Below are 19,605 nucleotides of genomic sequence, written 5' to 3'. Positions count from 1 at the left end.
GGCAGGCACGTGCTGAGCAGGACTTGAGTCTGGACCCTCCTGCTTTGTCTCTGGGCCACAGCTTGAACTGATTCCTGGATCCTTCTGTCCTAGGAAGGGGAGTGTTCTCGAGGGCAGTGAGGTCCGAGCCATCATCATTAACTATGCCAAGAAAAATGACCTGGTTGATGCAGACAACAAAAAGTGAGTGGGGAGGCAGAGAGCTAGGTCTGCCCGATTCGCTTTTCACCTTCAGACAGTGACGTGTTTGGGGAGGGTGTTGGGGGTGGAGTGCAGAAACCATGGCGTCTCAGAAATCTTCCTGACAGGTGGCTTCCAGAGTGTTCTTGCTTAGGTTGTCTGGGTCCCACCATGCCGGCGACATCGGCTGTAGACTGAATAGCCACCACTGATCTCAGGTGCATGTGGCTGCTGTGAGGTGTGGAATGCAAACTTCACCAACATTTTACCCAAGTCGTCATAGCTTTTTGGTATTATTTTCTCAGTAATTGTAAACAGGTGGTAAATTACCAAATGAAGAAAGTTCCATTCACCTTTTTCCCCCTTACTTTCAAAAGACATCTTCCTGAACAAAAAGTTGGATCCTACCAGCCTAATCCAACCCCCGTTTTAAAGATCCTCACTTTCTGTCTTTTTTCCTTGCTAGGCTCCTTGAAACTAATCCCAGAAAGCCATCGCCCTGTTAGCAGAACTGATCTTGGTTCTGGGAGTTGCCGCTTCCATTTTCCACCACCTGCTTCACCTCCAGGAAAGCTGGAGCCTCCCATCTGTAGGGCTTCTGCCCGTTTGACTGTGGTCCCTTGACTGAGTCCGATCCTGAATGACTGCCAGGGACAGATGAGGAATGAGCCCCGAGGTGGCCCTTAGGTCGAGGGGGTGAATCTGGGATTTATTTCGTGCTGCTGCTTTCCCTCTAGTCTTGTGAAATTGGACCCCGTCTTGTGTGACTGCCTTCTAGAGAAACATGAACAGCACACCGTCATGAAGCTTCCGTGGGACAGTCTTGTGACCAGGTAACAGGAAGTGGCAGTGCTTCTCCAACTCCTCTGTCCCCTCCCGTAATCTCTCTCACAGTAAGTTTCAGAATTGTGTGAGTTCTGGCTTTCTTTCCCCAGTTCATAGGATAGCAGGCTGCATAAGCACAGGCTGGAGTAATTCTCATGGGAGGGTGGATCTTGGACAATTTGAGCAAATACCTTATAGAAGAACTTGGGAGGAAGAAAGAAAAGAGACAGTATTAAAAATAAGAACTTCTGCCAGATATAGAAACAGAATAACACTGGGGGAATATCCTAAAGTCTTTAAAAAGAGACTATTTTCCTCATTTCTTTAATTTTTTTTTTAAGTTTTATTTAGGAGGCAGAGTTACAGAGGGAGAAACAGATCTTCCATCCACTCTGGCCACAAGAGCCAGAGCTGGGCTGGTCTGAAGCCAGAAGCTTCTTCCAGATCTCCCACGTGGGTGTAGGGTGTCAAGCACTTGGGCCATCTTCCACTGCTTTCCCAGGCCATTAGGAAGGAGCTGGATCAGAAGTGGAACAGCTCGAACCATTGTCCATATGGGATGTTGGCACTGCAGGTGGAAGCTTAACCTACTATGCCACAGTGCCAGCCACATATCCTCCTTATTTCCACAGAAGCACAAGAGCCAGACTTATTGTTCATTGACCAAATCAGGCCTGCCACCTGTTCTTGTGAATAAAGTTTTATTGCAACACAGCTATACCCATTTGTGTGTTGTCTGTGGGCTGCTTCTGTGCTACTGTGTTGTCAGGATTGAGAAGCAGCAACAGAGACCACAAGGTCCACAAAATCTAAGATATTTACTGTCTAGATCTTTTGCTAGCAGGAGAGAATTTTTTTTAAAGATTTATTTACTTATTTGAAAGGCAGGGTCACAAACAGAGAGGGAAAGACAGAGTTTTTCCTTTGCTGGTTCACTCCTCAAATGGCCAGAGCTGGGCTTCCTCCAGGTCTCCCACGTGGGTACAGGGACCCAAGCACTTGGGCCATCTTTCGCTGCTCTCCCAGGCTGCTTGCAGGGAGCTGGATTGTAAGTGGAGCAGCTGGAACTTGAACTGGTGCCCATATGGGATGCTGGTGCTGCTGGTGGAGGCTTAACGTATGCAATAGCACTGTCCCCAAAAGATGCATTCTTCAAACCTTTCAGAAATGAGAAGCAGCATTTGGGGCAGTCGGCCAGGAAAGGGGTGTTCTTGAGACAGGTGGTAGCCTCCTCAGGGGACAGGGCAGATTCTCTGAAGGCTAGGTCAGTGGACAGCTTCCAGTGACTACGGTCCCTGATGTTCCCTTCCCTGAATCGGCAGCTGTCCTCTCGGGCCACACTTTGAGAGCTTGAAAGATAGATGGGCCTGTACAGATGCCGAGTTCCTTGGGGGTTGTGAACGACTGGCCGGCAGGAGCTGTCCAAGCCAGCTGCCTGCTGGTGGTGGGGTGGGAGGCCGTGCTGTCTGTGGGTTTGATCACCGTACAATTCCAAATGCCTCTTTCAGGTGCTTGGAAAAACTGCAGCCTGCCTATCAGGTGACCTTTCCCGGACAAGAGCCCGTCATGAAGAAAGGGAAAATCTGTCCAATTGACATCACCCTAGCACAGAGAGCTTCTAATAAAAAGGTAATCTTTAAAAAGTCATAATGTTTGAAGAAACATTTTTTAAGAAAGGAAAAAGATACAATAGGTACAGTGTTTAAGGATGGTGATTTAATCTCTGCCCTAAGTCCGTCTTCCTACAGTGATTGGCTCCAAACGCCTTAAAGATGGCCTAGGAAACTCCCGAGCTTCAGTGCCGGGCTCTGTGTGAAATGGCTCATGCTAGCCCTTCTTGCTCAGTGCCTGTAGGATTTTGTGCTGTCCCAGATGTAGTCAAGATTTTATTTTTTTCTTAGTGTTACTTAATGGACTTCAGCTCGTCTACATCCTATTACTTCTTGGGCCTTACTCAATGAAAATCCCTTGTTTTTTTAAAAATTGCTGAAGGGGCCAAGGGTGTTTAGCTTGGCAACACAGTCACTGGAAACAAATTACATGTGTCCTCAAATATGTGAAAAGCTGTCCTCTGGAAAAGCAGTGTTTACTCTGCCTGCAGAAGACAGAAATAGGATTATTGGGTGGAAATCCCAAGCAGACAGACTTGGGTTCAAAATGGAGAACTTTCTAGGAGTCTCTGCTTATGAGCGTGGGCTTTGGAGTCCAACACAGGTTCAGGTGCAGCTTTGCCTTGCTGGTTGACCTTGAGCAGATGAGTGTCCTCCCCCGAGTGTGCCTCTGTGAGGAAAGGGGGGAGTGGTCCCTGTGCTGTGAGACACAGTAAGGATCGGATGAGGGGAGAGTATGGAGGAGTGTTTAGAGTAGTCCATGGCACACGAGCCATCAATAAATGAAAACCACTGATAGTAACCTTGTGTTAACTGGCTGGAGCCTCTGTTGAAGTTCTTATGTGCCAAGCACAGTACTAAGCATTTTTTATACTTTTAACTTATTTAAACTTGAATTTTTCTTTTAAAATTTTATTTAAGGGATACAAGTTGCATGTGTTTCATATCTGCAGATTTAGGAACGTAGTGCTACTTCCCACCATACCCTCCCTCCTGCCCGTGCTCCCACCATTCTTCTCTTCCCTCTCCTATTCCCACTCTTAATTTTTGCGAAGATCTATTTTCAGTTACCTTACATTCATTAGATTAACCCTACACTAAGTAAAGAGTTCAGCAAATAGTACAAAGTAAAACACTGTTCCTCAACAGTAAAGACAAGGGCTGTAAGCAATCACTGAATCTCAAAATGTCGATTTCACTCCAATACATTACATTTTAGATACTCTGTTAGTTACCACAGATCAGAGAAAACATATCTGACTTTTTGGGACCAGCTTATTTCAGTAAGTATAATGGTTTTCGGTTGCATCCATTTTGTTGCAAAAGACCCGATTTAATTTTTTTTTTTTCCACTGAGTAGTAGTCTATAGTGTGTATCTACCATAATTGCTTTATCCAGTCATCAGTTTGTGGACATTTGGGTTGATTCCATATCTTAGCTATTATGAATTGAGCTGCGGTGAACATTGGGGTACAGCCAACTTTCATTTGCTGATTTCCTTTTGTTTGGGTAAATTCCCAAGAGGGGATTGCTGGGTCATATATGGTAGGTCTGTATTCAGCTTTCTGTGGTATCTCCATACTGTATTCCACAGTGGCTGCACCAATTTACATTCCCACCAACAGTGGATTAGGGTACCTTTTCCTCACATCCTCACCACCATTTGTTGTTTGTTGATTTTTTTTTTTTTTTAGTATTGACAGGCAGAGTGGACAGTGAGAGAGAGAGAGAGAGAGAGAGAAAGGTCTTCCTTTGCCGTTGGTTCACCCTCCAATGGCTGCCATGGCCAGCGCGCTGTGGCCGGCGCACCACGCTGATCTGAAGGCAGGAGCCAGGTGCTTCTCCTGGTCTTCCATGGGGTGCAGGGCCCAAGGACTTGGGCCATCCTCCACTGCACTCCTGGGCCATAGCAGAGAGCTGGCCTGGAAGAGGGGCAACCGGGACAGAATCCAGCGCCCCGAATGGGACTAGAACCCGGTGTGCCAGCGCTGCAAGGCAGAGGATTAGCCTGTTGTGCCACGGCACCGGCCCTGTTTGTTGATTTTTGTATAAAAGCCATCCTAACTGGAGTGAGGTGAAACCTCTTTGTGGTTTTGATTTGCATTTCTCTGATAGCTAGTGATCCCGAGCATTTTTTCATGTGTCTGTTGGCCATTTGGATTTCCTCTTTTGAAAAGTGCCCATTCAAGTCCTTTGTCCATTTCTAAACTGGGTTGTTTGTTTTGTTGAGTTTCTTGAGCTCTTTATAGATTCTGGTTCTTAATCCTTTATCAGTTTCATAGTTTGCAAATATTTTCTCCCATTCTGTCAGTTGCCTCTTCCCTTCGAGTGTTTTGCAGTGCAGGTTCTCAGCTTGATGTAATCCCATTTGCCAATTTTGGCTTTGATTGTCTGTGCCTCTGGAGTCTTTTTTTCCAAGAAGTCTTTGCCTATGCCAATGTTTTGCAGAGTTTCCCCAATGTTCTTTAGTAATTTGATAGTATCAGGTCATAGATTTAGATACTTTTTTTTTCTTTCTTTTTTTTTTTTTTTTGACAGGCAGAGTTAGACAGAGAGAAAGGTCTTTCTTCCGTTGGTTCGCCCCCCCAAATGGCCGCTGCGGCTGGTGTGCTGTGCTGATCCGAAGGCAGGAGCCAGGTGCTTCCTCCTGGTCTCCCATGTGGGTGCAGGGCCCAAGCACTTGGGCCATCCTCCACTGCCCTCCCAGGCCACAGCAGAGAGCTAGACTGGAAGAGGAGCAACTGGGACTAGAACCCAGTGCCCATATGGGATGCTGGCGCCACAGGCGGTGGATTAACCTAGTGCACCATGGCACCAGCCCTAATAAATAACTCTTTTTTTTTTTTTTTTTTGACAGGCAGAGTGGACAGTGAGAGAGAGACAGAGACAGAGAGAAAGGTCTTCCTTTTGCCGTTGGTTCACCCCACAATGGCTGCCACGGCCAGTGTGCTGTGGCCGGTGCAACGCGCTGATCCAAAGGCAGGAGTCAGGTGCTTCTCCTGGTCTCCCATGCGGGTGCAGGGCCCAAGTACTTGGGCCATCCTCCACTGCACTCCCTGGCCACAGCAGAGAGCTGGCCTGGAAGAGGGGCAACCGGGACAGAATCCGGCGCCCCGACCGGGACTAGAACCTGGTGTGCCGGCGCCGCAAGGCGGAGGATTAGCTTATTGAGCCGCGGCGCCGGCCTCCAATAAATAAATCTTAAAAAAAAAAAATGGATTGGAAGTGGAGCAGTGGGGACATGAACTCATGACCATATGGGATGCTGGTGCTGCAGACCGGGGCTTTAACTCACTGTGCCACAGTGCTGGCCCCCAGCACCATTTGTTGAAGAGATTGTCCTTGCTCCAGGGATTGATTTTAGCTCTTTTGTCAAAGATAAGTTGATTGTAGATGTGTGGTGTGATTTCTGGAGTTTCTGTTCTATTCCAGTGGCCCATATGTCTTTTTTCCAGTACCAGGCTGTTTTGATCATAACTGCCCTGTAGCGTGTCTTGAAATCTGGTGTTGTTATGCCTCCAGGATTGTTTTTGTTGGATAGAATTACTTTAGCTATTTGGGGTCTCTTGTGTTTCATAAGAATTCTAGCATTTTTTTTTTTTTCTAGATCTGAGCAGAATGTCATTGGTGTTTTGGGATTGCATTGAATCTATAAATTACTTTCACTAGTATGGACATTTTGATGATATTCTTCCAATCCATGAACATGGAAGATTTCTCCTTTTTTGTTTGTCTTCTAATTCTTTCTTGAATGTTTTGTAATTCTCATTGTAGAGAGCTTTGTTTTCCTTGGTTAAAGTAATTCCAAGGTATTTAGCTATTGTGAATAAGATTGATCTTAGAAGTTCTTTCTAAGCTATAGCATTGTCTGTATACAAAGGCTATTGATTTTTGTGTGTTAATTTTATATCCTGCTACTTTACCAAACTCTTAAATGAATTCCAATTGTCTCTTGGCAGAGTCTTTTGTTTCCTTTCTATATAGAATCATGTCATCTGCAAATCGGGATAGTTTAACTTCCTCTTTTCCAATTTTTATCTGTTTGATTTCTTTTTCTTGCCTCATGGCTCTGGCTAAAAATTCCAGAACTGTATTGAATAGCAGTATTGAGAGTGGGTATCCTTGTCTGGTTGTGGGCTTGTCATAAATTGTCTTGAATATACGTTCTATATCCAGTTTACTTAAGGTTTTCATCATGGAAGATGTTGTATTTTATCAAATGCTTTCTCTGCATCTATTGAAATAATCATATGGTTTTTATTCAGTTCGTTAATGTGACGTATCACATTTATTGATATGCGAATATTGAACCATCCCTGCATACCAGGGATAAATGCCATTTGATCCAGGTGAGTGATCTTTCTGATGTTGAACTCAATTAGCTAGTATTTTGTTGAGGATTTTTTTCATCGTGTCCTTTCTTTAAAATTTATTTTATTTGAGAGCTAGAGTTAGTGAGAGAGAGACAGAGAGAAAGGTCTTCCTTCCATTGATTCACCGCCGCAAATGGCTGCAACAGCTAGAGCTGTACCAGTCTGAAGCCAGGAGCTGAGCACTTCTTCCCAGTCTTCCATGTGAGTACAGGGGCTGAAGGACTTGGGCCATCTTCAACTGCTTTCCCAGGCCATAGCAGGGAGCTGGATCAGAAGTGTAGCAGCCGGGATTAGAACCAGCACCCATATGGGATGCTGGCACTGCAGGCGGAAGATTAACTTACTGCACCACGGCGCCGGCCCTCATCTATGTTCACCAGGGATATAAATCTGTAGTTGTCTTTCTGTTTCTTTTTCTCGTTTAGGAACTAAGGTGATGCTGGCTTCATAGAAAGAGTTTGGGAGGGTTACCTCTCTTTTGATGGTTTTTTGAATAGCTTGAGAAGAATTGGAATTTTTTAAATGTCTGGAATAATTCAGTGAAATCATCTGGTCCTGGGATTTTCTTTGGGGGGGGGGTGTCTTTATTTAACTGATTCAACCTCTGTCTTGGGTATTGGTTTGTTTAGGTTTTCTGTCATCGTGACTCCGTTTTGGTAGCTTGTTTGTGTTCAGGAATCCACCCATTTCTTCTAGGTTTCCCAGTTGGCACATAGCTCTTTGTAGTAATTCCCGATGATTCTTTTTGTTTTGTGGTATCTGTTCTCCCCAACCCCCAGAAGCCTTTTATTTAAGGAATGCAAACTTCATGAATTTTATAGATACAGCTTTAGGAATATAATGATTCTTCCCACCGCACCCACACTCAAACCTCTCTTCCTCCTCCAATTCCTATTCCTATTATTTTTCATTAAGACCTATTTCCAATTAACTTTATACACATACGATTAACTCTAAATAGAGTTCAACAGATTGCATTAAAAAAAAACACTATTCATCAACAGTCGAGACAAAGGCTGTTCAAAGTCATTGCATCTCGAAATGGTAGTTTCACTTCTATAAGTTACCTTTTAGGTGCTCTATTAGTTATCACAGATTAGGGAGAACATGGTATTTGTCCTTTTGGGACTGGCTTATCTCACTAAGGGTGGTGTTTTCCAGTTTCATGCACTTTGTTGCAAATGACAGGATTTTTAAAAACTGCTATGTAGTATTACATGGTGTACAGTCTCATAACTTTCTCCAGTCTTCAGTTGATGGGCATTTGGGTTTATTCCATATCTTAGCTATAGTGAATTGAGCTGCAATAAACATGGGGGTACAGATAACTCTTCCATATGCTGATTTAATTTCCCTTGAGTAAATTCCCAGGAGTGGGATGGCTGGGTCATATGGGAGATCCATATGCAGATTTTGGAGATCCCTATACTGTCTTATACAGTGGCTTTACCAGTCTACATTCCCACCAACAGTGGATTAGGGTACCTTTTTCCCCCACATCCTCACCAGCATTTGTTGTTTGTTGATTTCTGTATAAAAACCATTTTAATGGGAGTGAGGTGCAACCTCATTGTGGTTTTGAGTTGTATTTCCCTGATGGCTAATGATCCTGAGCATTTTTTTTTTCATGTGTCTGTTGGACATTTGGATTTCTTCTCTTGAAAAATGCCTGTGTAAGTCCTTTGTCCATTTCTTTTTTTAATTTATTTATAAAGACTTATATTATTTGAAAGAGTTGAACAGAGAGAAGAGAGGCAGAGAAAGAGGTCTTCCCTCCACTGGTTCACTCTCCAGTTGGCCGCAATGGCCAGAGCTGTGCTGATTTGAAGCCAGGAGCCAGGAGCTTCTTCCGGGTCTACCATGTGGGTGCAGGGGCCCAAGGCATTGGGCCATGATCTTCTGCTTTCCAGGCCATAGCAAAGAGCTGGATTGGAAGTGGAGCACCCAGGACTGGAACTGGTACCCATATGGGATGCCAGCACTTCAGGCAATGGCTTTATCCACTACGCCACAGCACCGACCCCCGTCCATTTCTTAACTGGGTTGGTTGTTTTGTTGGTTGTTGAGCTCTTTCTAGATTCTGGTTATTAATCCTTTATCAGTAGAGTAGTTTGTAAATATTTTCTCTCATTGTGTTGGTCACCCCTTCATGTTGCTGAGTGTTTTGCAGTGCAAAAGCTTCTCAATTTGATGTAATCCCATTTGACAATTTTGGGTTTGGTCACCTGTGCCTCTGGGATCTTTTCCAAGAAGCCTTTGCCTATGTCAGTGTCCTACAGGGTTTCCCCAATGTTCACTAGTAATTTGATGGTACTGGGTTGTAGATCTATCTTGAGTGGATTTTTGTGTAAGGTGTAAGGTAGGGATCTTCATACTTCTGTATGTGAGATCCAGTTTCCCAGCACCATTTGTTGAAGAGACTGACCTTGCTCCAGGGATTGATTTTTAGCTCTTTTGTCAAAGTTAAATTGGTGGTAGATGTGTGGATTAATTTCTGGCGTTTCTATTCTGTTCCATTGTCTGTTTTTGTATCAGTTCCAGGCTGTTTTGATTATAACTGCCCTGTAGTATGTCTTGACATCTGGTATTGTGATGTCTTCAGCTTTGTTTTTGTTGTGTAAGATTGCTTTAGCTATTCGGGGTCTCCTATGTTTCCATATGAATTTCAGCATCACTTTTTCTATATCTGAGAAGAATGTCTTGGTATTTTGATTGGTATCACATTGAATATGTAAATTGCTTTTGGTAGTATGGACATTTTGATGATGATTCCAGTTCATAAACATGGAAGATTTTTCCTTTTTTTTTTTTTTTTGTATTTCTTTAATGTTCTGTAATTCTCATCGTCGAGATCTGACATCCTTGGTTAAATGTACTTGATTTTTTTTGGTAGCTGTTGTGAATGGGGTTGATCTTAAAAGTTCATTCTCAGCAATGGCATTATCTGTATATAAAAAGGCTGTTGCTTTTTGTGTGTTAATTTTATCTCCTGCCACTTTACCAAACTCTTCAATGAGTTCCAATTGTCTCTTGGAGTCTTTTGTTTCCCCTATTTGTAGAATCTTGTCATCTGCAAATAGGGGTAATTTGACTTCCTCCTTCCCAATTTGTATCCCTTTGATTTCTTTTGCTTGCCTCATGGTTCTGGCTAAACCTTCCAGAACTATATTGAATAGTAATGGTGAGAGTGGGCATCCTTGTCTGGTTCCGGATCTCAGTGAGAATACTTCCAACTTTTCCTCATTCAATAGGATGCTGCCATTGGTTTGTTATAAATTGTATTAATTATGTTGAGGAATATTTCTTCTATACCTAATTTGCTTCAAATTTTCATCATGAAAGGGTGTTGTGTTTTATCAAATGCTTTCTCTGCATCTATTAAGATAATCACATGATTTTCTTTCTTTCTTTTTTTTTTTTTTTAAGATTTATTTCATTTATTTCAAAGGCAGAGTTAGAGAGGCGGAGAGAGAGAGGTCTTCCATGTGCTGGTTCACTCCCCAGGTGTCACAAAAGCCGAGCTTTCCCAGTCTGAAGCCAGGAGCTTCTTCCAGGTCGCCCAAGTGGGTGCAGGGGCCAAAGGACTTGGGCCATCTTCCACTACTTTCCCAGTGGAGAGCTGGATCACAAGTGGAGTAGTTGGGTCTCAAACCGGCACCCATATGGGATGCTGGCACTGCAGGCAGTGGCCTTACCTGCTTCACTACAGTGTCAGCCCCTAAACTTTACTCTTAACATTGCTTTTGCTGTATCCCATATGTTTTGATATGTTGTATTGTCATCTTCATTCATTTCTAGAAATTTGATTTCTCTTTTGATTTCTTGAATGACCCGCTGTTCATTCAGGAGCGTGTTGTTCAGTTTCCATGTGTTTACGTATATTCTAGAGATTAAGTTGTGGATTTCTGGTTTCATTCCGTTGTAGTCAAAAAAGGTGTATGTTATGATTTCAGTATTTGCGAATTTGCTGAGACTTGCTTTGTGGCCTAGCATGTGGTCTATCCTAAAGAACATTCATGCACTGGTGAGAAGAATATGTATTCCGAATCTGTAGGATGAAAAGTTCTGTAGATATCCGTTAGATCCATTTGGTCTATAGTGCTGATTAACTGTTGTTTCCTTGCTGATTGTTTTGTTTTGTTTTTTATTTTTCTTGGTCTGGCTGATCTGTCCAGTGGGGTTTTGAAGTCCCCCACTAGTATTGTATTGGAGTCTAGATCTCACTTTAGATCCATTACCATTTCTTTTACATAGCCAAGTGCCCTTTATTTTATGACTATTTACGGTAGTCACTTCTTCCTGTTAAATTGACCCCTTAATCATTGCATAGTGCCCTTTGTTTAACAGTTTTTGTGTTAAAGTCTATTCTGTCTGATTAGGAGGATATACCTGCTTGTTTCTGCTTTCTGTTAGCATGAAATATATTTTTCCATCTTTTCACTTTCATTCTGCATGTATCTTTGTTGGTGAGATGTGTTTCTTGTAAGCAGCAAATAAATGGGTCTTGTTTTTTATTCCATTTGGCCAGTCTATCTTGTAACTGCAGAGTTGAGGCCATTTACATTCAAGGTGGCTATTGATAAGTAACAACTTGCCCTGCCATTTTTCCGTAAATATTCCTGTTGTTTACTTTGGATTTGCTTTGTACTTTTACTGGGAGATTTTCTGTCTTAGCTTCTTTCCTATTAGTGATGACCACGTTTCTGTGTGTAGCACATCCTTAAGCATCTTTTGTAAGGCTGGATGAGTGGTGACAAATTCTTTCAATTTTTGTTTGTTATGGAAGGTCTTTATTTAACCTTCATTCATAAGTGAGAGCTTTGCAGGGTACAGTATTCTGGGTTGACAGATTTTTTTCCTCTTAAGACTTGGACTGGGGCCGGTGCTGTGGTGTAGAGCCACTGCCTTCAGTGCTGGCATCCCATATGAGCAATGGCTCAAGTCCCAGCTGCTCCATTTCTGATCCAGCTCTCTTTTATGGCCTGGGAAAGAGTAGAAGATGGTGCAAGTCCTTGGGCTGCTGCACCTGCTTGGGAGACCTGGAGGAAACTCCTGGCTCCTGGCTTTGGATTGGAGCAGCTTTAGCCATTGTGGCTAATTAGAGAGTGAACCAGCAGATAGAAGACCTCTCTCTCTCTCTCTCTCTCTCTCTCTCTCTCTCTCTCTCTGCCTCTGCCTCTCCTTCTCTCTCTGTGTAACTCTGATGTTCAAATAAATAAAATCTTTGGAAAAAAAAAAGACTTGGGCTATGTCTTGCCATTCTCTCCTAGCCTGTAGGGTTTCTAATGAGAAATCAGCTGTGAGTCTAATTGGAGATCCTCAGAGTAATTGGCATTTCTCTTACATACTTTTTAGAATCTTTTCTTTATGTATTACTGTTGAAAGTTTGACTACAATGTGTTGTGATGAAGATCTTTTCTGGTCATGTCTACTAGGAGTTCTGTGTGCTTCCTGTACCTTCCACATTCTAGTATTGAAGCGCTGTGTTCTTTTGGGGGCATCATTGCCCTTATTCTTTTCTTTCTTTTTTTTTTTTTTAAGATTTACTTACTTATTTGAAAGAGTTACACAGAGAGAGGATCAGCAGGGAGAGAGAAGTCTTCCATCCGATGGTTCACTCTCCAATTGGCCACAACAGACAGAACTGCCCCAATCAGAAGCCGGGAGCTTCTTCCAGGTCTCCCACATGGGTGCAAGGGCCCAAGGACTTGGGCCATATTCTACTCTTTCCCAGGCCATAGCAGAAAGCTGGATCAGAAGTGGAGCAGCCGAGTCTCAAACTGGCATCCATATGAGATGCTGGCACTGCAGGCCAGGGCGTTAACCCGCTGTGCCACAGTGCTGGCCCCTGTCCTTATTGTTTCTTTTTCTTTTTTTTTTTTTTTTAATTTTATTTTTGACAGGCAGAGTGGATAGTGAGAGAGACAGAGAGAAAGGTCTTCATTTTTGCCGTTGGTTCACCCTCCAGTGGCCGCTGCAGCCCGCACACCGTGCTGATCCGAAGGCAGGAGCCAGGTGCCTCTCCTGGTCTCCCATGTGGATGCAGGGCCCAAGGACTTGGGCCATCTTCCACTGCACTCCCTGGCCACAGCAGAGAGCTGGCCTGGAAGAGGGGCAACCGGGATAGAATCCGGTGCCCCAACCGGGACTAGAACCCGGTGTGCCGGTGCTGCAAGGTGGAGGATTAGCCTGTAGAGCCATGGCGCCGGCCCTTATTGTTTCTTGAATTGCTGCATTTATTTTTAGGCATTTGTGGTGATACTTGTTTTTTGATTTCCCTGTGATGGCTTTTATCTTTTGAACTATGCCTCTGTGGCTTAGAGGAGTGTCCACTCTTTCAGTGAATACCCAGAGGTGTGTGCTGGATGTGGTCAGGGAGCTCTGTAGTGCTCTAGGGGGAGGGGAGTATCTAAGGTGACACCCAGGTTAGGGGTGGTAAATCTTTTTTTTTTTTTTTTTTTTTAATCATAGAGGAGGGTTTTTTTTAATTTTTAAAATTTAATTAATTAATTTATTTATTTGACAGAGTTAGATAGAAAGGTCTTCCTTTCCGTCGGTTCACTCCCTAAATGGCTGCCACGGCCGGAGCTACACTGATCCAAAGCCAGGAGCCAGGTGCTTCTTCCTGGCCTCCCATGCGGGTGCAGGGCCCAAGCACTTGGGCCATCCTCCACTGCCTTCCCGGGCCACAGCAGAGAGCTGGCCTGGAAGAGGAGCAACCAGGACTAGAACCCGGTGTCCATATGGGATGCCAGCGCCACAGGCAGAGGATTAACCAAGTGAGCCATGGCGCCGGCCCCCAGAGAGGAGGTTTGTTCTGCTTTGTTGGTGTGTTCTCATGCTCACCATCTCTCCTCAGAGGAAACCAATGCCTGGACACTAGCCTCAGTGGGTACGATTTTCATTCCCACTGCATAAGAACCACACAGAGGATCTGTGCAGTCCTCAGTGTGAAATGGATTCTGCAGCAATGGCCCTCACCAGGGAATTGGGGAGCTCTGAGCGTGTGGAGCCGGCCACAGTGACCGCTCAAAGTCTCAGCCGCACCCTGCACCCTCCCATGCAGCCAGTGTTCCCACAGTCCCGGCACACAAGCCTCCCACAGCCATGAGCTCCCAGCCCCATCGGTTCCCCCAACCAAACTGAGGCGTCTCCTCTCGGCTGGTTGCTGAGCACGCAGACACAAGCTGGTGCAGTTATGTATGTCTAAAATGGTGCCCTCCCTCTCTCGGCTAGTAACAGGATGCTGGTGCCGGGTGGTCGGGGAGAGAGAAACATGCCCCCTCTTTTTTCCTTCTAGGCTGGCAGGTACTCCCTCCTACAGGGCTCCAAGCCCGGCTCACGCTAGGCTCTTCCCGCAGCTTTATCACCAGTGGCTCAGGCTTCTGCAGCCTGGTCTCGCCTCACTCCAGAGCAGGTGCTGAGGCTCTTTCGGCTGCTGGAGTTCTTAGTGTTGCACGTCCACACCGCCCACATTGGTCCACAGTGTCCCTCTTGTTTCTGTGGAGTTTCCTTTGCCGTCTTCTCCCTAGCTCTTCTCTGAAATTGCACACACTCCACTTCTTTTTTTTTTTTTCCTTAAACTCTCTTCCCTATATCAGAGCAGTAGACTCCTCCCCATTCCACTGTCTTTGGTATCTGTTGTTACATTTCCTTTTTCATCTGATTCTATTGATTTGGGTCTTCTCATTTTCTGTTTGTTTTGGTTAGTTGGGCCAGTGGTATATCAGTTTGCTTATTTTTTTCAAAAAACCAGCTCTTTATTTCGGTGATCTTTTAGTATTGTTTTTGTGGCTTCAGTTTTATTTCTTCTCTAATTTTAATTCTTTCCTCCTAATTTTTGTTTAAGTTTTTCTGTGTCGTTGAGATAGCTAATTTACTTGGTGCCCTTTCGATTTCTTGATGTAGATACCAATTGCTGTATTGCCTCTGAACCCTGCTTTTGCTATATCCCCCGAGTTTTGATGTGTTGTTGTCTTTATTCGTTTCCAGAAATCTTTTGATTTCTTCTGTGATCTGCTGCTCATTCACGAGCATGTTATTCAGTCTCCGTATGCTCTCAAGATTCTTGAGTTGTTCATTTCCAACTTCATACATACCACTGTCAAAAAAGATGCATGGCATGATTTTGAATTTTTTGTTTTTGATTTGGTGAGACTTGCTTTATGGCCTCACAGGTGATCTGTCCTAGGGAAAGTTCCATGCACTGAGAAAAAGAATGTGTATCCTGCAACTGTGGAATGAAAGGTTCTGTAGATATCAGTTAGGTCCCTTTGGTCCAGAGATTAGCTCTGTTGTTTCTTTGTTGCTTTTCTGTCTAATTGTTCTGTCTGCTGATGCAAGTGGGGTTTTAAAGTCTCCCATTACTATTGTTTTGCAGTCTATGTCTCTCTTTGGATCCATTAAAATTTGTTTTATTTTACTTTTTTTTAAAGATTGTTTTTATTTTTAAGAGTCATTTATTTGAAAGGCATTTATTTGAGAGGCAGGGAGGGAAAGGTCTTCCATCCACTGGTTTACTCTCCAGATGGCTGCAACGGCTGGATCTGGGCCCATCTGAAGCCAGGAGCCAGGAGCTTCTTCCAGGTCTCCCATGTAGGTGCAGGAGCCCAAGGACTTGGGCCATCTTCTCCTGCTTTCCCAGGCCATAGCAGAGAGCTGGATTGGAAATGAAGCAGCTGGATGTCTCTGAATTAGGGAAGTTTTCTGTAATTATTTCACTGAATAGACCTTCTATTTGTGGAAAAATAGACTTCACATATGTCACTATTGGATACTTGATATTAAGGAATTGTTAATTTATTTTTAGATGTGATGACAGCTTTGTTATAGAAAAAAGTACCTTTATCTTTCAGGGATACATTCTCTGATTTTGTTTCCTTAAGATTTACTATTTGCTGGCGCCATGGCTCAATAGGCTAATCCTCCGCCTTGCGGCGCCGGCATCCCAGGTTCTAGTCCCGGTCGGGGCACCGGATTCTGTCCCGGTTGCCCCTCTTCCAGGCCAGCTCTCTGCTGTGGCCAGGGAGTGCAGTGGAGGATGGCCCAAGTGCTTGGGCCCTGCACCCCATGGGAGACCGGGAGAAGCACCTGGCTCCTGCCATCGGATCAGCACAGTGTGCCGGCTGCAGCGCGCCAGCCACGCTGGCCATTGGAGGGTGAACCAACGGCAAAGGAAGACCTTTCTGTTTCTCTCACTGTCCACTCTGCCTGTCCAAAAAAAAAAAAAAAAAAAAGATTTACTATTCATTTTTGAACGTCAGAGTTATAGAGAGAAGGTCTTCCATCCACTGGTTCACTCTGCAATGGCCAGTCCTTGGTCAGGCTGAAGCCAGGAACTTTATCTGGGTCTCTCACTTAGGTAGCAGGGCCTAGTTCCTGGCCGATCTTCCACTGCTTTTCCCTGGCCGTTAGCAGGGAGCTGAATTGGAAACGGAGCAGCTGGGACAGAAACTGGTATCCATATGGGCGTTGCAGGTGATGGCTGTACCCACCGTGTCACATGCCGGCCCCTGGAGATACATACTGAAATATTTATAGATGAGCTCATCTAACGGATCTAATGTCTGGGAGGATTTGCTTTAAAAGAATATAGGAATGAGGAATGGATGAGGATACAGGCGAGTCAAGGTTGTTGAAACTGATGAGTACTTTCATAATACAGCTTAATAAATGTGTTCACTGTACATAGGACAGTGAGACTCTCTCCTAGTGAATGTACAATACGCCTATTGGAGTAGTCTGTCTATTGAAAAAGATTTGTTTATTTATTTGAAAGGTAGAGACAGATCAGTTGATCTTCCACCTCTTGGTTCACTCCCCAAATGGCCACAATTGCCAAGGCTGGGCCAGGCCAAAGCCAGGAGCTTCTTCTGGGTCTCCCACGTGGGTGCAGGGGCCCAAGCACTTGGGTCATCTTCTGCTTTTCCCAGTCGCATCAGCAAGGAGCTGGATTGGAAGTGGAGCAGCTCAGCTGAGACTCAAGCTGGTGCCCATGTGGGATGCCGGCACCACAGGCAGAGGCCTAACCTTCTATGCCACAGCGCTAGCACCAGAGTAATTAGTTTAAATGCACAAAAATAAGTTATTTGGATGAAAAGATACCATAGTTGTGGGGATGATGGCCCATCAGAAAATGGGATAAGGAGGCTGCTGAGGCTCCAGGAGGCCTTACGGATGGGAGGATGTGTGGGTCACACCTGCCATCAGTCTTCTGTCCCTACTGTTCCCTCAGGTGACTGTGGTCCGGAACTTGGAGGCCTATGGTCTGGACCCGGGCTCCGTAGCTGCCACCCTCCAGCAGCGCTGCCAGGCAAGCACCACCATCACTCCCGCCCCTGGGGCCAAGGACAGCCTACAGGTGCAGATCCAGGGGAACCAGGTCCACCACCTGGGCCGGCTGCTGCTTGGTGAGCATCCCTTCTGAAGAGCAGAGGCAGTGGGCTAACTGGGCAGGCACCTTCCTGCTGCCTCGGCTTGGTCTAGTCCTGATACCCACGTACACATGCAGATGTTCCCTGACTTAGCATGGTTTAATTCAGGAGATTTTGACCTTATAGTGCATGAAAAGTGATAGGCATTAGCAAGTGTGCTCCACATTTTGATTTTTGATATTTTCCTGGACTGGCCATAAATGGTGCAGTCTTGGTGATGTTGGGCAGTGGCAACCCCGCAGTCACAAGAGGAACAGCTGCCACTCAACTGTGCTGTGTTGCTCAGTGCGCTGTGGAGGATCGGGCTGTTTCAGTGCATTCGCAACTTAAAATACTTTCAACTGCTGATGGGTTTGTCAGGACCTAACCTTGTGTGTCAGGGAGCATCTGTGTATACACCTCCCCCTCGACACACACGCATACACATGAGCACTCGTACACACTCATACACACTCACACTCACATACACTCGCACATACACTCACACTCACACATGCACACACACACAGATCCATTTAGTTGTTAGCAGCTAGCAAGAGGTGGAGCCAGTGTTTGAAACAGATCCTTTAGCCCCTTAAATTCAGTGCTCTTCCCACCATACTGTGAGAGTAGTTTCTGTCCTCCTCTTCCCTTTTATAAGAGCTTATGGAGCACTCAGATGGTGCTCGGTACCTGGCTGGCTCCTGGCGGACATCGCCAATGCCGCTGCTGTGCAGAACTGTTAGGTGTTGTGCAGATGAGGGAACGGGTCTGGGGGTTCAGGTACTGAGGTCCCCAACTCGAGTGCTGGGCTCCGACCTTCTCAGACTCCAGGACCTGTTTCTCTGCCAGCTCAGCTGGTCCTGTCTGAACTGTCCACCCCACCTCTGCTGGAGCCGGCTGCTTAAACCGGTGTGGTCTCACCACTGCCCCTAGGAAGCCTTTATGCATCTTGAGCGCTTTCAGAATAAGCTCCTGAGCTCAGTAAACGAGGCCCCCCATGCCTGCCTCAGCTGTGCCGGTCCCTGCTGCTCCCCAGCACACACTGCCTCAGTCTGCTCAGCCCCAGAGACTCGGGGGCCCAGCTCGGGGGCCGCAGGAAGCCTCTCCCAGAGTGTGTCTCATTTCCCTCAGTATTTTTGGAATTGCTAATGTTGCTCCTCCCAATTGTGTTTATTTCTGGCTGCTCTCTGCAGCTTAGCTGATGTCTGAACCCCATGAGCCCCTTGGCCTGGCGTTTAGTAAATGCTCGATAAGCAAATATATTTCATGGCCTAACTAGGTTAACTAGTTCATCTAGAAGCTAGGTTAGCTTCTAGAGCTGAGACTCTTCGTGCAAAGAACCCCCCTATGAGGTGCTGAGAAGAAATGAGGAAAGCAGCTGAGCACCTGTGTCCACACCACACACACACTCAGGAAGTCATACACACCGGGGCTGCACGTGGGAGCTGCCATCAGCGCACAAACTGCTGATGTGGACACTTCAGCCTGGAGCCGCAGGGATGGATGGTCCATCCCAGAGCCTTCCCTAAGCCTGGGTCTGAACTGGGTGTCGTAGAGCAGGTCACATGATGGCCCTGTTCCAACAGAGACCTGGTAGGAGGAATGGCCACCCTGCGGGGCTGAGGGGCAGAGGGTAGCTGTGTCCATGGGAGCCACGGGGTGAAGGCCAGGAGTGACACTGAGACAGGAGTGGGGGCGGGGCCGTTGGAGACAAGCTTGTGCTGCACTGAGGGGTTTCTGCCTTTTGGATTGCAGAAGAGTATCACCTCCCTCGAAAATACATCCAGGGCCTGGAAAAGGCCCCCAAAGCCGGCAAGAAGAAGTGAATGACTCTTGTTCCATGCATGGATCCAGTGAAGTCCAACTCGGGGATGGTCATTTATATGAGTGTTTTCAACTTTTGCAAATCAAAAATATAATATTCTTTACCAAAATAAATTTTTATTCTGATCTAAATCTGATTCCCCTCATTTCCTGTACTCAGCTAAAATAATACAGGACTGGCCTAAAGGGAGAGGCCTTGAAGAGGGACAGGAGCGGCTGCAGGGGGTTTGGCCCCACCCTGTTCTCCGGCAGGGCAGCCCATTCCAAATCCAGGCAGGTGGGGCCTTCCTGTTTTCCAGCCCCTCCGCCCAGTGCTCCCCAGCCGCCTCCTGCTCTGTCCCTGCTCCCTGGCTGACCTCCGCGCCCGCGTCTCTAAC

General features: G+C 45.6%; 1 protein-coding gene across 3 annotated transcripts in view; it reads left to right on the top strand.

The window, feature by feature from the left end:
- Positions 1-19,350, top strand: part of EIF2D (eukaryotic translation initiation factor 2D) — a 33,383-nt gene extending 14,033 nt beyond the window's left edge. For all 3 annotated transcript variants that reach the window (XM_062210245.1, XM_062210244.1, XM_062210246.1), the window contains 5 exons: positions 94-183; positions 918-1,013; positions 2,514-2,634; positions 17,224-17,398; positions 19,160-19,350. In XM_062210245.1, coding sequence (XP_062066229.1) covers positions 94-183; positions 918-1,013; positions 2,514-2,634; positions 17,224-17,398; positions 19,160-19,230 — 553 coding nt within the window. In that variant the 3' untranslated portion in view covers positions 19,231-19,350. The remainder of the gene's footprint in view (positions 1-93; positions 184-917; positions 1,014-2,513; positions 2,635-17,223; positions 17,399-19,159) is intronic.
- The last annotated feature ends 255 nt before the right edge of the window (positions 19,351-19,605 follow it).

The sequence above is a fragment of the Lepus europaeus genome, chromosome 14, assembly GCF_033115175.1.
Source record: "Lepus europaeus isolate LE1 chromosome 14, mLepTim1.pri, whole genome shotgun sequence".
Lineage (NCBI taxonomy): Eukaryota > Metazoa > Chordata > Mammalia > Lagomorpha > Leporidae > Lepus > Lepus europaeus.
Note: the sequence above shows the minus strand (reverse complement) of the source record. Positions and strands in the feature narration are given on the sequence as shown.